Source organism: Candidozyma duobushaemuli (assembly GCF_002926085.2).
Source record: "Candidozyma duobushaemuli strain B09383 chromosome Unknown B_B09383, whole genome shotgun sequence".
NCBI lineage: Eukaryota > Fungi > Ascomycota > Pichiomycetes > Serinales > Metschnikowiaceae > Candidozyma > Candidozyma duobushaemuli.
In genome coordinates, this window is record NW_020289895.1 from 1,042,282 (window position 1) to 1,062,535 (window position 20,254).

The window sequence follows — 20,254 nt, forward strand, 5'->3', positions numbered from 1 at the left end:
TATAGTGCATGCATTACCATTATTCGCTGAACAAGTCGCTATCGTTTTCGTAATCGCTGGGGTTGATTTCAGGAGCATCCGAGTCGCTGGCCTCGCTGCCGCTGTCTTCACCATCAGCATCGCCCGGTGCAGATTCGCCGTTCTTTCTGGCCAACTTTCTAGCCTTTTTGGCTTCCTTCTTGGCCAATTTCGCCTCAACGTTGGCTTTCTGCTCCTTTCTTCTCTCGGCCTTTTCTTGCTGTCTCTGCTGGTGCCTCTTCTCCAATTCAGCCTCCTCCTTCTTCGTCTTGCTGATTCTGGAATGGTATATCGTCTTGCCGCCGATCATGGAGTCTTCGATCTTGACGAGGTTCATGTTGATACGAGGGCCCAACTCGGTGAGCTTGATGGCTCTTTTTCTTGTCGTGGTGACGTCGCCATCGGAATTGGCGGAAATGCCAGCTTTCTTCACGAGATTGTTCTGTTCGTTCTTCACCTCAACAACGGCATCATCCTCCACTTCACTGTCTGAGGTCTGGCCGCCCACGGCGTAGGGGTCCAAGATCAAATCGGAGATGTCCTGTGCTTTTGTCATGATCGGGAGTTTCTTGTGTGTCTGGTGGGAGTTGATCAACTTCTTGATGTTTCTGCTTTCCTCCACCATCTTGGTGTCGATGGCGTAGTGTCTCAATTCGATTTCACCGTCTTCCTTTTTGCTGATGAGGAGAACTCTCTTGATTGTGTTGACCTTCGTCGTCTGTGGCTGAATGGGCGGGAAAAGGTTCTGCAATATGGTGATCATCAACTTCTCGTGGTTTTCAGCATCATTGACTTTTTTGAACCCGTTCATCACAAGCAAAGGGGGCTCGTGGAAGGCAGCAGAGTCTCGGCCCACAGACTTGGGGTGTTTCAATATTCTCTGAACATCCTTGACCAAAGCATAAGAGTTCACCTTGAATTGAAGACAGGGACCCTTGGGCATCTTGCCGATTCTCAAGGAGACGTTTCCAGAACTTTCCGACTGTTTGAACACAAAAAGGTCCGAAACACCCAAAGGCCCGGACATCACCATAAAGTCCTTGAGCTTGTTGGCTTTTCTTTCTCGCAAACTGATGGCGGTATGTGGTTGCATCACAAATCTGAAGTCCTTTACTAGCTGAGTTAGGGCGTGATTTTTAAGCGAAGTGCCTAGCGAAAGCACCATCGAGCGGGGAATCTTGGCCAACTCTTCAGCCGAGGGAGGCTGGTGAGTTCTTCTTTTCGTTCTTCTCTTGGCCATGCTGAAAAGTGATTTCTAGTGGGGGTTAGTCTGGAAAATAGGAAGCCATCGCGATGATAGTGAACACACCCGTACACCAGCTTACCTCAGGTCATTGAACCCTCCGCCATTTTGGTCAATTTTGCCTGGATTTGGCTGTGATTTGGGCGGTAGGATAATTGGACGCTGAAGTGGCCGAATCTGTTGTTTTTATTCCTACAAGACCCCTGCGTGGCTCAATATCTGAAGGGATGGTTTTGTCCCACCTGCAGTCCGCGCCGATAAACATCGATGCTCTGCTCAAATCAAAAACCAACCATGGCGATAAAAACCCAGCAGAAAAAGAAGGAGAAGTTTACAGCCAAGAACAAGGATGCTCTTGCGCTTGCAGAGAAAATCAAGGAAAATGCCTTGAAACAGAAACTTGCCCAGAAAAAGCAGGCTGCCAAAGACAACGCCATCAAGCCAGAAGCCACCGAGGTTTCTATTTCCGACAGCTCCAAAAAGTTCGAAACCTTCAGCGAACTCAAGCTTATCCCCGAGCTTCTTGAGCTGATCCAGCAGATGAAATTCACAAAGCCCACGCCGATCCAGGCCGAGGCGATTCCTCATGCTTTGGAAGGAAAGGATCTCATTGGTCTTGCCGTTACAGGATCAGGTAAAACAGCAGCTTTTGCCATCCCCATCTTGCAGTCGCTTTACAACGACCTGTATCCATACTACGGTCTTGTTTTGGCGCCCACGAGAGAGTTGGCGTATCAGATCAAGGAGACCTTTGATGCTCTAGGAGCAGCCATGGGAGTCAGAACCTGCTGTGTTGTGGGTGGTATGGATATGATGGACCAGGCGAGAGACTTGATGAGAAAACCACATATTATTGTGGCGACCCCGGGTAGAATCGTGGACCACTTGGAAAACACCAAGGGTTTTTCGTTGAGAAGGCTTAAATACTTGGTTATGGATGAGGCCGACCGTTTGTTGGACCTTGATTTCGGGCCCGAACTCGACAAAATCTTGCGTGTGATCCCCAGAGAAAGAAACACATACCTTTTCTCGGCCACGATGACGGGAAAGATTGAAAAGTTGCAGAGAGCCTCGCTCCGGAACCCAGTGAGAATCGCCGTTTCTTCGAAATACCAAACCGCCGATAACCTTGTCCAGCTGATGATGCTTGTCAGTGACGGCTACAAAAACACATACTTGATCCACCTCCTCAACGAGTTCATGGGCAAGCTGATCATCATTTTCACCAGAACATGTGCCCACTCTCAGAGAACCGCCCTACTAGCCAGAATCCTCGGATTTTCTGCCGTTCCCTTGCATGGCCAGCTCACACAGTCCCAGCGTTTGGGCTCGTTGAACAAGTTCAAATCCGGAAAAGCCAACATTTTGGTCGCTACCGATGTGGCAGCCAGAGGTTTGGATATTCCATCTGTGGATGTGGTGATCAACTACGACATTCCCACGGACTCCAAGGCCTACATTCACAGAGTTGGTAGAACCGCTCGTGCCGGTCGTTCTGGTAAATCCATCTCGTTGGTGACGCAGTACGATTTGGAGATGTACCTCAGAATCGAGGCTGTTCTTGAAAAGAAGCTTCCGAAGGACCCATCTCCATCCAGGGACGTCTTGGATGCTTTACATGTGCATGTGGACAGGGCCACTGCCGAGGCCATCAGACAGACAAAGGACTTCCACGACAAGAGAGGCAAGAAGAAGTCGAGAGACGATGCCGACAGGGAGGAGAAGTAGAGATATCAGAGGCATGAAACTGAGGATTGGAAGGGAACACCCGCCACCTCGAAAGCATATAGTCTAATTCATAAATGTGGTGAATTGAGCTGTTATGGTGAGTGTAAATGTGACACAGTGATGCCCCATGTTGATATTCTTAATCGAAGAGTAGTGCCGTATTCTTAGATCGAACAGTGATACCGGAAGGCGGGAAGGTAATTTCCTATCTCAATTGTCCAAAACTCAATTTGCCAATCGGCCCTACACATCGTTCTCTAATAAAATTAAAATATACCCGTAAGAAGTGAACCCTCCGTCGTAAGTCGTGGTCGTAACCTAAATCTGTATCTGCGCTGTCTGTCAGTGGTGCTGGAAATGCACAGGGCACTCGCCGTAGCCCTTCTTGTTGAACCAGTCCTTGATGCACTTGTAGTGGAATACACAGAGGCACTCAAGGCGGCCCACTTTATCGCCTGGCCGTAGCTCTTCGAGACAAATGACACACTCCTCTTCAAAGTCCTCCTTCTCCTTGAGCTCCAGCGTGACCAGCCCCACGGGAGGCTCTTTTTGCAGCTCCTGCTCCTTCTGCAGCTCATCGATAAACTCGTAGGTGGGCTGTGGAAGAGGCGGGACATGGTACACCAACATCCTGTTTCTGACGTTCAGCAGCAGGGCGTTGTGCGGCAGCAGGAGCCGCTGGTGGGAGCCGCTGAAGTCGAACCGCACGAGGCAGTCGCTGATGTGGAACTCCTTGTACTGCTCGTACTCGGAATGGGAGGTGTCTCTGTGCTCGTGGCGTGTTTTCTTGACATACGCCTTGAGGAGATTGGTCCCGCAAATAGGACACAAGTTCTCGTCGTTGTTCTCCAGACCAACCAAATCGCCCAAAGGTGGGCTCTCCTGGCGCTGAACAGGCACTGTGGCACTCTGAGTAGTCGTTTCCTCATCCTGTGGCTGTTCTGGCGGTGGCTCAAACAAAGCCCTCCGGATCATCTGGATCTCCTCAACACACTCGTCGCATGTTTTGTAAAAATCGCCATCCGCCCGCACCAGCCCCGAAGGCGTAAGAACCCTGGACCCTGGGAACCACTTGACTTTCTGGCTGGAACACAGGTTGCAGACCACACGGCCACATTTTCTGCAGTGGTGGCGGCGGTTGAAGATGGTGAAGTTTGTGTCACACACGACACACGCCGTGACGGCGCTGTCGGGCTGCCACGAGGTCAGGGACATGGGAAAAAGATGTTGATGATGGAGTTTCCTGGGGCTCCGCCTATGGGGGTGTGGTCTCGTGAGCGGTCACGTGGAGGTCGCGTGACTCCGAAACCCGACTTTTCGGGTTTGCCCGAGACCCTTTGGGTTTTTTGTTTTGGAATGTGTAGTTTGCTTTTTTTGGAGGTTGAAGGTTTGGTTTGGCACGGTCTGATTGGTTCGCTGACGGGTGCGTTGTGAAAGTTCAGGAGGTGTTTGATAGGGTCTCGCGAGGCTGATAAGGCGAAGTAGGAGCCTTGCATGAGCACGTAATCGGGTAGGTTTTGCTTTTTTGACACAGTGGGGTGACCAGCAGAAGGAAGGTTCTACTTGATCGACGATTTTTTTAAAAAAATCGGCAACTCGAAAAATTTGTAAAATCCACCAATCTGGTAAGTCTCCTGACTATTGAGTCACACGAGGAAAGGCCTACAGCACTGCCTCGACTGACCCACAAACCTGGGAAGCTGCTCACCTCAGGTGTTTCAAAGTCCAAAAATAAACTCCAGCCTGGGTATAACCTTTAAGCTTTCATTCTTCGAAAGCTAGACGATATGGAACAATACACCCTTACCGAGCCGACCAGCCAATCACCAAAACTCGTCCATTGTTTTCAGTGATCCAACTATCACCAACATTGAACCACGCCAAAATCCCCTGAAACATATAATTATCTCCGCTGGTCATCGTGTACCCCAACGGAACCTCCCTCCTCTCACATTTCTTATCTCTGCGCATCTCTTATCAGTTGCAGCCATTTCCTCAAAGCATGCAAAACACCAGATTTCGTCGAAAACACAAAACCCAAAAATACCCGCTACAGCTCTCGCCAGGACCCTCTAGATCGCCCCTTCGGGAAAGTACCGGTGCCGCTAAACCGCCTAATAAACCGCCTTGCGTCTCCAATTCCGTGCTTAATCGCTTATCTCGCAGATAAATACCCAGCCATGTCCATCGTTCCACACCATGGAGAAAAAAGACAATCAAACCGTGGAGGAGGCGCTGGTCGGCCTGGGACAGGTGGACTTCCACGAATTGCACATTGAAAAATTTGGCCTGACCAAACGAAAACTCACTGCTCGCCATGTGCTGCTTATGATTATAGGCCAGCTGATCGGCACGGGACTTTTTGTGGGTGTGAAGACGCCGTTGATGACGTCGGGATCTTTATCGTTGTTTCTTGGTTTTTTCGTTTGGGCGGCCTCCATGATATGGCCGTTGATGTTGGCTACTGGGGAAATGTGCTCGTATCTTCCAGTTAGAGGAACCTTTTTGCATTTTGCTGCCCGCTGGCTCGATCCAGCTTTGGGATTTGCCGTCACCATGATGTACTTGTACACGACATTGATGTTCATTTGCGTGGAAGCGGTGGCTTTTGCTTCTGTGGCTGGATACTGGACCGACCTCAATCCTGCTGTTTTTGTTACAATTTGTCTTGTAACAATACTCTTTTTCAACGTTTTTGGGGTCAATTGGTACGGCGAGGTGGAGTTTTGTCTGTCGATGTTGAAGGTGCTTCTCATTGTAGGGCTCATGTTCTTTGGACTTATCACCATGTGTGGAGGTAATCCCAGAGGAGACGCCTACGGATTTCGAAACTGGAACGAAGGGGGCTTTTCAAGGAGTACCTTGTTCCCGGAGCCACAGGGAAATTTCTTGGTTTCTGGAACGTCATGATCTTTGCTGCTTTCTCCTGTGGTGGTCCCGATATGCTAGGTATGATATCTGGCGAGATTTCGCAGCCACGGCTGAATATCGCTATGGCTGCCAAAAGGACGTATGTTCGAATTTTCCTTTTCTACGTTGGAGGCATTTTCTTCATGAACAGCATGTGTGCTTCCAATAACCCGGACCTTATAGCTGCCAGTGAATCTGGAAAAGGCGGTGCTACTGCTTCTCCTTGGGTGATAGGTATAAAATCCGTAGGAGTTCACGGTCTTGACTCTGTTGTAAATGTCGTGGTTATGACGTCGGCCTGGTCTTGTGGAAATGGTTTCACATATGGTGCAGCTAGATCTGCCTATTCTGCTGCTTTGGCTGGTTACATTCCAAAGGTTTTTTCATACTGCCTCAAAAGCGGATGCCCTATAGTTGCAGTTCTTTTCGCCATGGCTATAGGATGTCTTTCGTATATGACGTCGTCACAAGCATCGGCTACTGTTCTTGACTGGTTCATCAATTTAGCAACTACCGGTTTGCTTTGTACTTTTGCAGTCATGTGGATGTGCTACTTCAAGTTCAGGAAAGCTGTGAAAAAGCAACAGTGTGATTTTGAAGACCCCAAGTACTACAAGGTCAGCAGTCTTTTGCACCCATACGTGACATACTGGGCTGCCTTCCTCAACGGCATTGTGCTTTTCTTCAACGGTTTCTGGATCTTTTTTCCTGACCAGTTCAGTGTGGCCAATTTGTTCACATCCTATTTTGCTCCTGTGTTCTTTGTGGTCTTGTTTGTCTTCTGGAAGTTCTGGAAAAAGACCCACTGGCGGACTGACGAGGAAGCAGATATCACTTCAGGGAAGGAAGAGATTGATGATGAAGAGGAAGCCGAGGCTCACGAGTTGGCTCTTAAGCCTAGACGAAAAGGTGTTTATTGGAGAATTTGGTACAAGTTTGCAGATTTCTGTTTTAGTTAAGTCTGGGATCAGTAGGAATGGAATAATGATAGAACGTGTATTCAATGCGGAGTGGATGAAGTCATAGGATGAAGCGTGATGACTAAGGAAAGCTTCTTAATGTTTGAATTTTCTTTTTGATAATAATGGGCTTCCGGTGTTCTTGAGCATGTTGCCGGTGATCAGCGTCCAGAATGCGTTACTGGTGAGCAACGAGGGTACATCAGGACTCACATTCAAAAAGCCACGAAGACTTAAAGTACCCAAGCAGATGAAGAATAGAGCTGCCACCCCTTTGTACCCATATCCTGTTGGACTTTGGCCAATTTTGCAATCGTCCTGCATATACAGCAACTCACTAGACGAGCGGAACTGTTCAAAAACACACACCAGCCACCTTCCTAGACATGTCTGACCGTCTCACACAGCTACAGATCTGTCTAGACCAGCTTGTGGCGCAGTTCAATGCCACCGTGAACTACGTCAACACGCAGGGAGATTTGGCTCCACTCGATGAAGACAAGACCTCAGTGATCAACTTGGCTGCTAATGCCCCACTTCCAGGAACAAGGAAGGAGGCAGCCACAGAACAGGCTAGTCAGGCTGCAAACTCTGAAGCAAGTGGCGCAACGTCGCGTCCAAAGCCATCATTCGACAGCGTCATCAATGAATTGTCCACAGACATCATACTCAAGTCTCGTCAAATAAGCATGCTTATAGACTCGCTACCGGGTATCGGCACGCTTCCAGAGACGCAGCTTAAGATCATCGGAGACCTAGTGGATGAGCTAGATGAGGTTGAAAAAGAACGTGAGGGCAAGATCAAGGAGAAGGACGAATTGCTCAAGTGGTGTGAGGAGCTCATAGTGGATGTATCACACGGCATCTTCAAAACAAGAACGTGAACTTATGCGTGATATGCTGTGCAATCAAAATCCCAACCAGGGAACCATGTTGCGGCCTCACATTGTGCCCTCGTCCAGCTCAGGCCATAGATCAATGGGAAGAAGGTCACAAAACAATAAAGCGAAGCGAGCGCTATTAACGCCAAGATGATAGCGCCAGTCACACGCTTCTTGCTCATCTGGTACTCTGCAAATTGGCCGATGGCCAAGACCATAAAAAACACACTAGTGAGGTAGTGGTGGCTGTACAACTGCCTGTCCATTTGGAAATATGGAAAATAGTTCAAACTCCAGCCAAGGAGGAAGCTGGCGGTCGAATAATAGTACACTGTCGTTGGTACGGCTTCCACGGGGATGTGGAACGGGTTCAAGTGCTTGAGCACATAGAAACCGAACTTAATAGAAAACGACACAATCAAGAAGATGCCCAAGTAGTGAATGGCGATATTGCCAATGGAGTAGACGTTGCTACCGGGTTCGTCCGATAATGTTTTGTCGGCGCTGCCACTTGTGAAGAATGCAATGCCTTTAGTGACAAAGGGCCATTCATAAGGAAGAGTAGCATACTTGTGTGGCTTGACAAATGCCTTGTTGAGTCTCCACATGGCGTTGTGATACTCAAGCAACTTTTCATAAAGCAGCATCTTTGGAAGCTTGACGCGAGGGTATTTCTCTGTATCCTTGTCAATAATAGGATGGCTGTTGTGTTCAATGTACCAAAGGGTGTTTGGCATGGTAGGCTCGTTCACGCAAAAGACCTGGTACTGATGGAATGCCCAGTCTGGGAGCCTCGTGTCGTGACCCATAAGCACACAGTTGGTGCCTCTGTGAACCAACTGGAACACAGACTCTGTAGCTCTCAATTTGATGTTAGGCAACTGGTTTTCAGCATGAGGCTTGCGACCAACGATCTTGACCTTCCACTCGTAAGCGCTTTCTTGAGTGTCTGTTCTGTTGCCTTTACAGGAGACCTCGTTGGAGTAGTCGTGCTCAGAGTTTGGTGGTCTCATGTTGTTGGCACGCAAGTACTTGTGGGTGAATTTGTGGTATAACTTGACGTGGTCGCCGTTCTTGATAGGGCGGAATCTTGTGTCAAACTTACCATCATAGTTGGTTCCAGTAGTCTCAATGACCCATTCGTTGTTGGCATCGAAGTCGTAATCGTACATCGTCACCTGCTGCTCTCCAGTACCAGTTTTGTAGGTAAAATTGTGGGAGTGCAAGTACAGGTTGAGACGGTGGTGCTTGAGGGTGATTGTGCTGCCGTAGGACACATCCACAGCCGTTTCCTTCATGGCACTGGCGTCAATGAACTGGGCTTTAAAACGAGGACTGACCAACCCGGCATCAGTACCGCCTCTGGGCAACAAAATGAAATGGAGGGAGAAGATTCCACAGTAGATTGTCAACGGAACAAGCAAAAAAGCCACAAGACGGCTGAAGATGTGTTTCAAGAACTGTTTCACCAGGACCTCGAGATCACCAGAAATGAGGTAGATCTGATACGCTGACAAAGCACCCACCCACGCAAGAGTGAATAAGCCTGTGAGCTTCACAGACGTGGCAAGTCCGAGCAGCAATCCCGTGAGGAACAAATACCTATACCAGTTCTTCGAGAACGGGATGGAAACCTCAAACAGCTTGTAGAAGTAAACGGTCGCCGCCACAAACGCCACAAGCTGGCTATCAAGCATAATGTAGCGGGACTGGGTGGCCAAAGAGTTCTCGACAAGCACCAAGAAGGCACCAAAGAAAGCCACAAACGGTCTGCAGCATGTAGACCTCAAGATGCCGTAAGTAAGCAAAACAGTGATCATTCCAGCGACAGCAGAAACGGCTCTCATGGCCACGTAAGGCACATTTTCATCAAACGCGTCGCCGATATTCTCAAACTCGAACTCTCCGTCCCAATTGAACAAAACGGCCACGGCGTAGAAGATAAGTTTTCCGAGTGGCGGGTGGACATCCACGAAAAACTCTCCGTGAAAGTACTTTCTTGCAAAACCACCAAAATGCACCTCGTCAAAGACAACCTGAGACGGAGAAGGAAGCCTGTAGAACCTCAAGACAAACGCCAAAGCAGCGATAAGAAAGATGTAGAAGTGGTCGAGCTTGGAGCTCTTCACCGCGGCTAGCACCTGCTCAGGTACCGCTGACGAGTAGAAGACCCGTTTTTTGCCGGGCTTGTAGCCTGGGGGTACTTTTTCCTGCATGCCTGCTTCTGTCAATTGAAGTGGAGGTGTACTTGTTCAGGTGGACCAGGCGCGGTGTATCCAGGCGGTGCAGGAATATCACCAGTGCTCTGAAGGGTACCCATTGCAAATGACTTTAATGAAAGATAGTCTCCTTTTTTAAAATATGGCAAAGTTCTTCTTTTATTCTATTTTCAAAGAATCCGGTACAAGTTTATTCGGGGAAAGTGTGTCAGGTTTCCGTATGTGGGGACTTGTAGTATGATATTGTGAGCTAATTGGGTGCTCCTTTAGAAGCCAGAGAGTGGGTTATGTACTGATTCTCGAGAAGTGGACTAATAAAAGTGAGATTTGAAAGAAAGCGAGCTATCTTGCCAGTTTAACTAGACTTTCTCTACTTAGACATCTCAAACGCCCAATATATCGCATCCCATAACCCAGAACATAAGCGACAAGTGCAATTGAATGAACCAAACTAAATATCCTTTTCATTCAGAAAACCTATCAGTCAGCAAAGCTCCCATTTCTTCCAAAATAAGATTTTCACATCCGCCCCACCTACACGTTTAAACCAATTTCCTAGTAACCTATGTAGAGTCCACCCTGGCGCTCTTCAAGCTCCAGCGCTATAAAAGAAACATACTCGGATCCCGGGTCCCAGCCGAGCTTGGCCGTTAACCGCACAAACCGTAAATTAGGTAAACGCTCTTCGGAAAGCGCCAACGCCAAGTCCACAGGGTCCACCTTGTCGTTAGTGCCGAGCATGCCGCTGCTGCTGATGAAGAGACGCCGCAAGGGTCTTTTGAATGTAAGGGGAGGCAACAACTCGTCGTCGAAAAAGCTCTGCAGAAGATAGTCAACTGTCACCTCGAGGGTCTGCAAGTTGGGACAATAAATAAAAACGGTATCGAGAGAATTGGCCTGGAGGCCAGGCATGGGGAACTGGATGCGGAGCGACTTGAGGTTTCCGCCGAGTTTCATAAGGAGATGCTGGAAACCCAGGTGGGCCACTTTGGGGCAATGAGCAAACTCCATGTGTTTGATGGACAGCGGGAAATCCGACTGGATGAGAAAGTCGTCGGAGATGCCGCCCGAGACCCGGAGAAACTCAAGCTTGGGAGGCCAGCTGATGCTTGAGTAGTTTTCGATTTCCAAGGACGACCTTGGGAACAGAAGGTGGGTGAGCTGTTTGAGGTCGCGGATCGAGTGGAAGAGTTCTTCGAGATTGAGCGTTTCGGAGACCAAGCGGAGGTCCAAAATACGCAAGTGTTCACAGCTCCGTAGCGCTATTAGCGGGCCGAGGCCAAAACTGGTCTGTGGCGCTGTGAAGGCTTCAAGAAAGGGCCGAGACCGTTTGAGGAGTTTAGCCACAAAGGCGTTCTTGCCCAGCTGGTTCACCGACGACAAGTCCAAATCTCGAATATAGCTGCCGATGGTGTTTTTCCCAGAAATCGTGTCGACAAACTGGAAAAAGTTGTTTCCGTTGAGCACAGGCCGTCTATACACCAACGGCAAGGTGATGGCATAGAAAAGCTTCAGCAAGCGGAGAAACCGAGGCTTCAATCTGTTCTGGTACAAGAGAATCTCCAAGATGTGCACGATGATCTCCACCGGTAGCGAAAGCCCAGCTCGTCTGGATTCCGCTTCCTTCTTGGCTTCCGCTTCCTTGACTCCTTGTCTGTACTCGTCAGAACTGCTGTACAAGCACCAAAAAAGCACATCGACTTTTTCAAACTGCAGCCGAGGCCACACCTTGCCCTGGGGTCGCTTGTCCTCGGTCAAAACGAAAACCTCGCTGATGTTCCCGTTCGTCTTCCTCAGAAAGTCCTCCCAGGAAGCAAACCCACTAGGCGTGGGGGTCTGTTCCTCTTCTTCTTCATCCGAGTCCTTCGCCGTGAAACTCAGCCGATACACATATTTTCGGTACGGGGGACGGATCTTTTTAGCCCTTCTTTTGTTGGCCATTTTAGGGCCAGTAGATGATGGTGAGTGTGATGCCGGCACACACGGCTGCAAACTGGGTCGGAGAGAAGAAGGTGTGGAAGAATGGAGAAAAGTTTTCCTGGGGAGTGGGGGTATTTATAGTTTTTGGATTTGCAGGGATTGTTGAAAAAGGGGGTTTTTGAAGTGGTTCAAGGGTTTTGTGGGTGAAGCTTTTGGTGGATGAGCTCCAGCTTAGTAATGGTGATGCGCAACAGAGATGAGATTACGTATGCCTGAGAAATAATAAATAAATGGATTTTTGTAAGACTATTGAGGTTACTTGAATTATTGTGATTATAAAGAAAACCTTGGAGATTGGCATTACTGGGATGTGGCTTATCGTATATAGTGCTCGCTTATGTATGGGGCTTCGAGCCCGCAGCAACACACTACCACTATAATCCAATATGGCAATCTTAGTTTAAAGAATTACAAAAAAGAGAACTCCTTGGTACTACCATCTTGTCACTCATCGGTCGCATATTATTATCTCCTTACATATCGATGTTCCATGGCATTCTCCTAACGCCATTGGCTCACAAAACCTCAACAGGGCTAGGATTCGAACGTGCTGAATCCTCAATCTCCACCTGAAGGAGCTTCAAGAACTTCCTTAGCAACTTCAACGTCACGCGGTCACGAAGAAGGGGAAGTGAGTGTGACATCCGGTAATCGTAGAAGCTGATGTTCTTGTAGTTAGAGTCGCTCATGAACTTCACAAGAAGTCTGGCTGGCGCCACGATGGTGATCTTGAAGATCACAATAGGAATGAAAAGCGTGAGCGAGATATAGAGCTGTGTTGCCATGATAGGAAGCCTGAACAACATAAACACCATTCTGAAGGTCAACCACAAGGGCGTAAGCACGAACACATTGGCAAGAAACCACACGCTAAAAAGCTCCAGCATATCCATCTGGCGAGCAGTCTCAGCGTAGTGCCATGCTGATTCGTAGCAGCTCTCCTTGAGATTAGTTAATTTCGAACGCACCTCGCTCCAGTCGTCTTGGACCCTCTGCTTGTGGGAGTCGGTGATTCTCTCCATACGGCTGAGAGCTTCGTCGGAGTCGTGGGAACGAAAAACCTTGAGCGGCAGCACTGGCAGCGACGGGGTCAGGGGCAGTGGAGTACTCATATCTTTGAGATGCAATTCTCTGAATTGCTGGCGGGTAAGGGAGGGATTGGACTCGGGGATGGTGATACCTGTCACACTTACTCTGCCTGGGTTTTTCTTCAGCGCTGGCTCCTCGAATGGCTGTTCCAAGGTCTTATTTAATGGCTCCGTCTTGGCTTTAGCCACCATCAACTCTTCCTTCAACGAGCGCTTGACTGGCTCCTCGACGATACTCTCTTGAGTCTGCTCTTGGTCCTCGACAATTGGCGAAAGGGTACCCTGAGAGTCGTCCTTCCTTCTGAAGCTTGTGCCTGTTAGGGGAAACGGGGTAAACGAGACAGACTTTGGCTTTTCCAGCTTTGGGACCTTCTTCGCATCGCTGAAGCACGACTTGGGCTTCATAGCTTGCGTCTCTGGAATCATTACTAGACGGGAGGACCTTTTGGGCTTTGTGGCTGGCTTGGAAGGGGTCCTATTAGCAGCCGTCTTGGCCTTCATGTTGAGCTTCTTTGGCGTGAAAGGCGACTCCACCTTTGAAAGCTCCTCCTTTTGCTGCTTTGGGCTCATTGTGGGTAGTTCCACGGGCGACTCCAGGCAAAACATATCGATGTAGTAGGAAAGGTTGTTTTCGGTGACACAGCTCTCAGAAGTGGTTGTTTTTGCAAACGTGATGGAGGCCTTGAGGGAGTCCAAGTATTGCAGCGCAAGCTTGAAGAAGCTCCACACAACATAGAGAAGAATTGTAGGGTTGGAGAAGACCTGTGAGTTGTAGATATCCGAGGAGATCAAGTAGTTTCTTGTGATCCACATCAACGCAGCGCCAGCAACGGTACCACCAATACCGCCGAGCCAGGCAAACTGCTCAAGTCTGATGAGTCTCTGCGCCACCACCAAGTTACTCACAAAAATCCTTCTGTTGAGCGCCATCTCCGGTAGGAAGAAGGTCTGGCCGATTTCGATCTTCACCAGATTCACGAAATTCAACAAGCTTGTTCTCACCTGCTTCAAGTGTCTGACCCAGCGTTCGGGCCAGTTGGAGAAGAAACGGACAACCCACGCCACAAGCACCAAAGTGACAAGATCTGAAAGAAGCGTGGGCATGTGGACCTTTTCGCTGCAGATCACCGACGCAAAAGACGGGGCTAGAATCATGGCCATGGTGATGGTGTCGTAAGGGTGCCTTGTTTTGGGGAAGTTGTGCAGAAGCATATCCATGAACAGCTCCTCTGAGCTGTAGTCTGCCATTGAGGAGGGCAGCATCTGAGGATCGTAAACTGGGTATGAGCGAATGGAATGTGCCTAGAATAGAATTCGGCGTAGTAAAGCAGGGGGGTCAATTAAGTCAACGTGTCAAATCAGCCAACAGTTGATAGTATTGAATCCTGAGGAAGAAGACCAGGTAGGGATGGAAGGGAGACCCGATCTAGCCGTGTCTGATTCTGGATTTGGAAAAATCAGGGTTCGCCAGGAGACGTGTTGCAAAGTGCTGGAAATTCCGAGAAAAACCCACCAGAAAAACCGAAAAATCAGCTTTTCTCGGAAAGAACGAAATGAAGTAAAATTTAAAAAATGGGAGTTCCAGGATGGCCTGGGTCCTGGGTCTTATAGGCTGCGGCGCTGCTGCAGGGCGCCCTTGGCGAGGATCTTTGATCTAGACAGGGCTGCAGGGCCAGCCGCATTTGGACCGATTCCCGGGGGCCATTTGCAAAACATGATTCCAAAAAATTGACAAAATAGCGTTACTCATTGGATCTTTCTGATTATGGCAATGTAAATTTTATGTCCTGAAGCCCTCTGTAGCCCGAGATACGGGGCCTCTCTTTTTGCATCCACGGTACCAAGGCAGCACACCCGTACACCCGAAACAGCACCAAAGCAGACCTTCACCAGAGGGGAACCACGATAACCATATTCTGTCAGGTACTACTTTTCTTTTTCGTTTCTCCAACCTCTGTTTATCTTCCCTTCTGGGTGCACGGCTTTTCAAGAAAATCATCCGAGGCTAAGTCATTGTTTTTGATCCATGCGGCAAGACAGCTACTGATTAGACACTTATTTCAGACAGCTTCCTAGAAGGGAACACCCTGAGGCTTTCATCCGGGCTTGCCCGGTACGCCGTGATGCCACATCAAAAACATAATATTTTCAGATCAACAAATCACATCTGTGGATTCCGTTAAGCCGAGCCTGATGTGGAAGCCTCATCTCCACTCGTACTTTGCTTCAGTTGCAGCCAAATCAGCCCACAATGCCATGTCGAAAAAACCCATACAAACTGACAAAATCCAGTGATGATGTTCTCCTCAGTTGCCTTGTCAACGGCCTCGGCGCGGCGGCTCGGCTGAAACAGGGAATCGAGGTGCTTTTCTGGAGAAGCGTGTTTTGGCCAGACCGCGATGTTGATGTTCGACACGGTCTGAATTGGAAAAGGCAGGAAGATTTTGGTAAGCGATTGAAGTTTCGTTAAAGCGATTGAAATTGGTTGAAGTGAAAAAACAAAAAAAAAAAAAAAAAAATCACCATGTTTTAGCTTTGAAGCCCTTCCCGATCGAGAAGGCAGATCACCGTCTTTGTTGATCTGCTTTTGAGACGCACGGTCTGGTACAACCGGGCATTGTTTTTCGGAGACCCGCCAGGCCGAATATGGATTCCACGCGGAGACGGGTTTTTAAGGTTTCGGGAAGCTGGCAAAAATTCCATTTTTGTGTTTACGGGGCGCCGTGGACCAATCAGGCAACAAAACGGGTGTTTGGTTTGGCTGCGAATTGGCTATTTCAGCACGGCTTAGGTGTTCTGGCTGCAAAGTGATTGTTTTGAGTTTTTCTCGATTGTCAAGGACTTCGGGGTGGAAGCTTCGGAGAGGCGTATTGTGATCTGGCGCCCGGAATCGTCCTTGGCTCTTTTGCCTAAAGAGATGCCATGCATGCGGGTTTTAAGCTTCGGTTGTTTCGCTATTGATCCGTGTTGATTGTATAAAGTGGCTTTGGACGGGGATGGGATCGGTGGATTGTGCCAGGGGTAGATCAATGGTACATGTTGTGGGGGTGTTGGTGCATTAAACCAGGGATATTGTTTTGGGTGGATCGGATCGCAAAGTTTAAACTGTGTTTGTGGATTTCCGTCGCTAGGGATTTACGAGAGGTTGATCGGGTTTCTCTGTGTTTGTTTTGTGCTATTGTTTTAGGGTATCGACTGGAGCACGACGCTGGGAAGAATGGTTTAGCTTCTAGCCTTCGCTACTACTTGATGGGTGGAGAAAAATCAAAGGACTGACAGATCTATAGACTGAAACCAAATTGAGAGAGCTTCAATTGCAAAGATTAAAGGCTAAGGGAAATGTTCCGGCTGCCATTGGACCAATGAACCTACCTTAATCCCATATCCATTCCGCTCGTGTGAGGTTACCCTCCTGACCTGCTACTATGATCAAGACTACCAAAAAATCTTTTCTTTTTCCTTCAGTCTCTACAAAAATGCTGACTAGACCACGCAGCAGCAGAGGCTTCCAGAACCCTCCAGCTCTCTCGAGAAACTGCTCCCTGTCTTAAGGTCTTGTGAGCTTCCTGCAAGGTCCCATATGCGTCTCACCTGCCGGCCAATCAAAAATCGCCATTTTCCTTCACTTTCAAACACACGTCACGCATCGACCAATTCTCCCGTCTAGCCCTCCGAAATCGATCCCTCTAGAAGCATCTGCCTATTTAAAACAGCCGTTTTGCAGCCGTTTCTAAGGAAGTCCGCGCACCCGCGGTCGTGCGGTGGCCAAGATCAAGGAAGAGATAATGAAAAAAAAAAAAAATTGGGGCGAACTCAGCTATAAAAACTAGAACATACCCTAATTTTCAGCAAACACCATGGTTTTAGTTCAGGACTTGTTGCACCCAAACCCAGCCTCTGAGGCTCAGAAGCATAAGAAGAAGACCCTTGTTCAGGGCCCCAAATCCTACTTTATGGACGTCAAGTGTCCAGGCTGTTTGAACATCACCACCGTTTTCTCCCACGCCCAGACCGCTGTTACTTGTGACGGCTGCTCTTCTGTGTTGTGCACTCCTACCGGTGGTAAGGCCAAGTTGACCGACGGCTGCTCTTTCAGAAGAAAGTAAGCGCTTAAGAGTTAGCATTGTACAATAGAGGGAGCCTGCCGGGCGGTAAGGCGTTGTATAGTTCACTTCATATACGATTCAGGAAACAATCTGTAGGTTGAATTCGAAGGGCTTACCGACATCACGCTATCAACCCTTGGTCTATAGTTCATTTTATATTCGATTCAGAAGATTGTCTGTAATTTGAATCCTTGACCCTTGGTCTATAGCTCATTTTATATACGATTCAGGAGGTTTTTAGTCGTAAACGTTAGGTAGGTTCCCTACATCATCGTATCCCTAACCCTTGGTCTATTTACAGTATGTATGCTATTTGTCAAAATCATGACGCTTGGTTTGCTGGCGGTACTTCTTGGTCGAGGTGAACTTGGCAGCATAGATGTTGTTGAGTGTCGCTGGGTCCATCTCGCTGTCGTCCTCAAGAAGCGCCGGGTCTTTGACTGTCATCTTCTTCCACTCCTTCTTTCTCTTCTCCTTAAGAACAATGTTCCGCTGCAGCTTGGCCATCGACTTCAATCTGGCCATGCCCTCCTCTGAAAATCTCGATTTCACGCTCACGGTCTTCTTGCCCAAAGGCCACAAGTCTCCCTGGCGGGCTTTACGAGCATCGTGGTAGGTCTGCTTACCTGAGCTTTTGGGAACCTGCCAGGTCTCGATATTGCCTGACGCGGCACAGACGTCGAGCTTGACGTTTTTCTTAATTTTGCTGGGGAAACTGATCAAACGGGCCAGGTGGCAGGACCTTCTTCCACACTGGAAGAATGCTCTCTGTCCGACTCGATTTTCTTGATGGAGGCCTCGTCATTGGGGGAACGCTGCATGATAAGGTAGGAGTAGTCAGCCAGCTCGGTATTGTTTCCACCGGGTCTGCCGCTTCCTTCCATGGCCTTGCGCTCCGTCTTCAGCAATTTCGATTTATCCCACAGCGACGCCAATTTCTTACCTTTCTTGAGCTCCATGGTGAATTTTGGCCTCTCCACCACGTTGTTGAATGAACAGAAGGAGAAACGGTGCTTGTGGTTGCGGACCTTGTACAAGTACGGGTCGCCCAATTGAAGAGGACACTTTCCATGGTGGGGGCATGGAGCCACGACGCTCAAGTGGTAGTCAACACCATCGTAGCTGGGTTTATGTGACTCCAGAGGGTCCAAAACCTCCACTTCTTCTTCGTCCTCAAATTTGAGATCATCTTCGCTGAGCTCTCCGTATTTGCTGTTTAAGTGCTCTTCGAGATCTTCGTCCTCGATTCCCTTCTCCTCGGCCTGGATCTTCCTGAGAAGCTCCTCTTCCATCTTGATGTGTTCCTCGGTGATAAGCTGATCCTCAGCCCTGAGCTTTTGTGGTTTCGGCTTGGAGCCACGGATGTACGGTCTGGGAATCTTGCCCTTTTCGTCGGTGTAGTTCTCAGGACGGAGCATGACTTGCCTGGCTCTGGCGATAATCTCAAATCCAAGCGGGTTGCCTCTTTCCACAAGCACGAGATGTCCACCCGGATTGAGCAAAGCTAACACCATCTCAATGTTCACATCAACGTCTCTAGGGAAGCTGTGCTCACGAGTGAGGAGAGCCTGATTCACAATAATCAAGTCGTACTTGCTCTCCGAAGAAAGCGAGTCACGAATGTTCGTTTTAACGTCAATCTTTCGGGTATCGACGGCGCCAACGTAATCCTTCGCCTTCTTTCCAGAAGCCGTAGCCTGAGCCTCTACCTCGCAAGGCTGACGAGAGAGAATGATCTTGGCTCTTCTCTTCATTTCAGAATTACGGCGCCCAACGATGTAAGCATCCTTCACAGAAGGCTTGAAGTCCTGACCCATAAGCTCATTCAAGGCCACCATGCCAGTGGCAGGCCCGTAGCCGATGTCCAAGACAGAATCGGGGTTGAAGGTGTCAACCCGTTTTTGAAGCTCCACAAGGACTTTCCTCACGTTGGCGTAATCCTGGAGAAACAACGCTGCAATGTAAGCGTCACTGTCGAGCCCTGAAACGGGCGCCCGCTGGATCTGCTCCTTCTCCAATGCTTGGTATATCTCTGCTGCTCTTTCTCTGATCAAAGAAGGCACCCTCAAACTCAAGATATTGTTGTTGATTGTCTTGGCGATCTCCGGCGGAAGCTTCACCACTGAGTGGTCACTCTTTCCTTGCAAAGTAAGAGGATCTAGTCTGGCCTCCTCTGCATTATTACCTCTAATGTAGCTTCCATCTGGGTTTCTGTAGTCTGAGGTCTGTGGGTCGTGGAGGTGTCTGACGTAGCCCGAATGGATATCTTCGATTTCGCCTTCCTCCTTCCTTGGCTCCGAACGCACCACTTGCCCAAACAGCTCGCTGTGGCGTTTCTGGTTGAAAGGTAGGATCAGGTCTTCTTGCGATGAGATGGACAGAAGGTTGTAGTTGTCGTCGTGGAAGGCCAGCATTCCTGTATGCTTGAAGCGAAGAAGACAGGGCCGCCTTAGGGCCGTAGCCGTTCGACGTACTAGCATTTTGGGTGGTTTATGGTGGCGTTGATGGAGATGGAGTTGTAGGTGATAGAGATGCCGCTCGTGATGCTGGTCACGTGACTGGAGTTTGAAGGCCTATCAGAGCCGAGGAGTTTGTCAAGTGGAGGGGAGGCAGGTGTTTGGGATTTAGGGGTGGGAGGTCGAAAGCGGAGGTGATCGAGAATCTATGTTTGTTTGGATTTTTGGGTGTTTGGTTTATTTGTGGTTTTGGTGAATTTCGCAGCCAATGCGTGAGAGTGTGGAAGCAGCGTGAAGCTGGCAGTATTATGAGGTAATTGGAGCAGAGGGCATTATGAAAATTCAAAAGGAACACTTACTGGATTTTCGAGGCGAGAGAGCAGAAAATATAAGGAACAGATTATGGATGTTTGTAGAGTTCAAGACCACATCAAGAGAAGCTCCTAGTCCAAAACCAGCTCAGAAACTCAACAGCACTTGACAGCATTCTTGAATTTCGGGAAACACACGTCAATGCATAGCAATACCTTTTGCTTCAATCAAATCTCAATTGAGAGCTAGTATGTCACAATAATCGAATACTCGTAGGAATCGAATACAGCTTACTAACCACTCTTTCGCAGCCATTGTTCACTGACCCATTCACCTGTCAGTATGGCCCATTCC

At 48.7% G+C, this 20,254-nt stretch overlaps 8 protein-coding genes across 8 annotated transcripts; 2 read left to right on the top strand and 6 right to left on the bottom strand. All coding sequences in view use genetic code 12, as the record gives it.

Moving 5' to 3' along the window:
* Positions 1-19: 19 nt before the first annotated feature.
* SSF1 (rRNA-binding ribosome biosynthesis protein) lies at positions 20-1,258 on the bottom strand (the record flags this gene model as incomplete). Its single annotated transcript, XM_025480466.1, has 1 exon — positions 20-1,258. The coding sequence occupies one exon, from the start codon at positions 1,256-1,258 to the stop codon at positions 20-22; it is 1,239 nt and encodes a 412-aa protein (XP_025334766.1).
* A 297-nt stretch (positions 1,259-1,555) lies between these two features.
* Positions 1,556-2,989, top strand: CXQ87_001945 (RNA-dependent ATPase; the record flags this gene model as incomplete). Its single annotated transcript, XM_025480467.1, has 1 exon — positions 1,556-2,989. One exon carries the CDS (start codon positions 1,556-1,558, stop codon positions 2,987-2,989), a length of 1,434 nt encoding a protein of 477 aa, XP_025334767.1.
* A 342-nt stretch (positions 2,990-3,331) lies between these two features.
* On the bottom strand, positions 3,332-4,204 carry CXQ87_001946 (phosphatidylinositol-3-phosphate-binding ubiquitin-protein ligase; the record flags this gene model as incomplete). The annotated part of the gene is made up of 1 exon (XM_025480468.1): positions 3,332-4,204. One exon carries the CDS (start codon positions 4,202-4,204, stop codon positions 3,332-3,334), a length of 873 nt encoding a protein of 290 aa, XP_025334768.1.
* A 984-nt stretch (positions 4,205-5,188) lies between these two features.
* On the top strand, positions 5,189-7,742 carry MED21 (Med21p; the record flags this gene model as incomplete). Its single annotated transcript, XM_025480469.1, has 3 exons — positions 5,189-5,846; positions 5,870-6,808; positions 7,243-7,742. 3 exons carry the CDS (start codon positions 5,189-5,191, stop codon positions 7,740-7,742), a joined length of 2,097 nt encoding a protein of 698 aa, XP_025334769.1.
* A 57-nt stretch (positions 7,743-7,799) lies between these two features.
* PMT5 (putative dolichyl-phosphate-mannose--protein mannosyltransferase) lies at positions 7,800-9,955 on the bottom strand (the record flags this gene model as incomplete). Its single annotated transcript, XM_025480470.1, has 2 exons — positions 7,800-7,820; positions 7,853-9,955. 2 exons carry the CDS (start codon positions 9,953-9,955, stop codon positions 7,800-7,802), a joined length of 2,124 nt encoding a protein of 707 aa, XP_025334770.1.
* Positions 9,956-10,513: 558 nt separating this feature from the next.
* CXQ87_001949 (uncharacterized protein) lies at positions 10,514-11,899 on the bottom strand (the record flags this gene model as incomplete). The annotated part of the gene is made up of 1 exon (XM_025480471.1): positions 10,514-11,899. One exon carries the CDS (start codon positions 11,897-11,899, stop codon positions 10,514-10,516), a length of 1,386 nt encoding a protein of 461 aa, XP_025334771.1.
* Positions 11,900-12,453: 554 nt separating this feature from the next.
* CXQ87_001950 (uncharacterized protein) lies at positions 12,454-14,274 on the bottom strand (the record flags this gene model as incomplete). The annotated part of the gene is made up of 1 exon (XM_025480472.1): positions 12,454-14,274. The coding sequence occupies one exon, from the start codon at positions 14,272-14,274 to the stop codon at positions 12,454-12,456; it is 1,821 nt and encodes a 606-aa protein (XP_025334772.1).
* Positions 14,275-17,441: 3,167 nt separating this feature from the next.
* Positions 17,442-19,546, bottom strand: RSM22 (mitochondrial 37S ribosomal protein RSM22; the record flags this gene model as incomplete). Its single annotated transcript, XM_025480473.1, has 2 exons — positions 17,442-17,828; positions 17,858-19,546. 2 exons carry the CDS (start codon positions 19,544-19,546, stop codon positions 17,442-17,444), a joined length of 2,076 nt encoding a protein of 691 aa, XP_025334773.1.
* Positions 19,547-20,254: the final 708 nt, after the last annotated feature.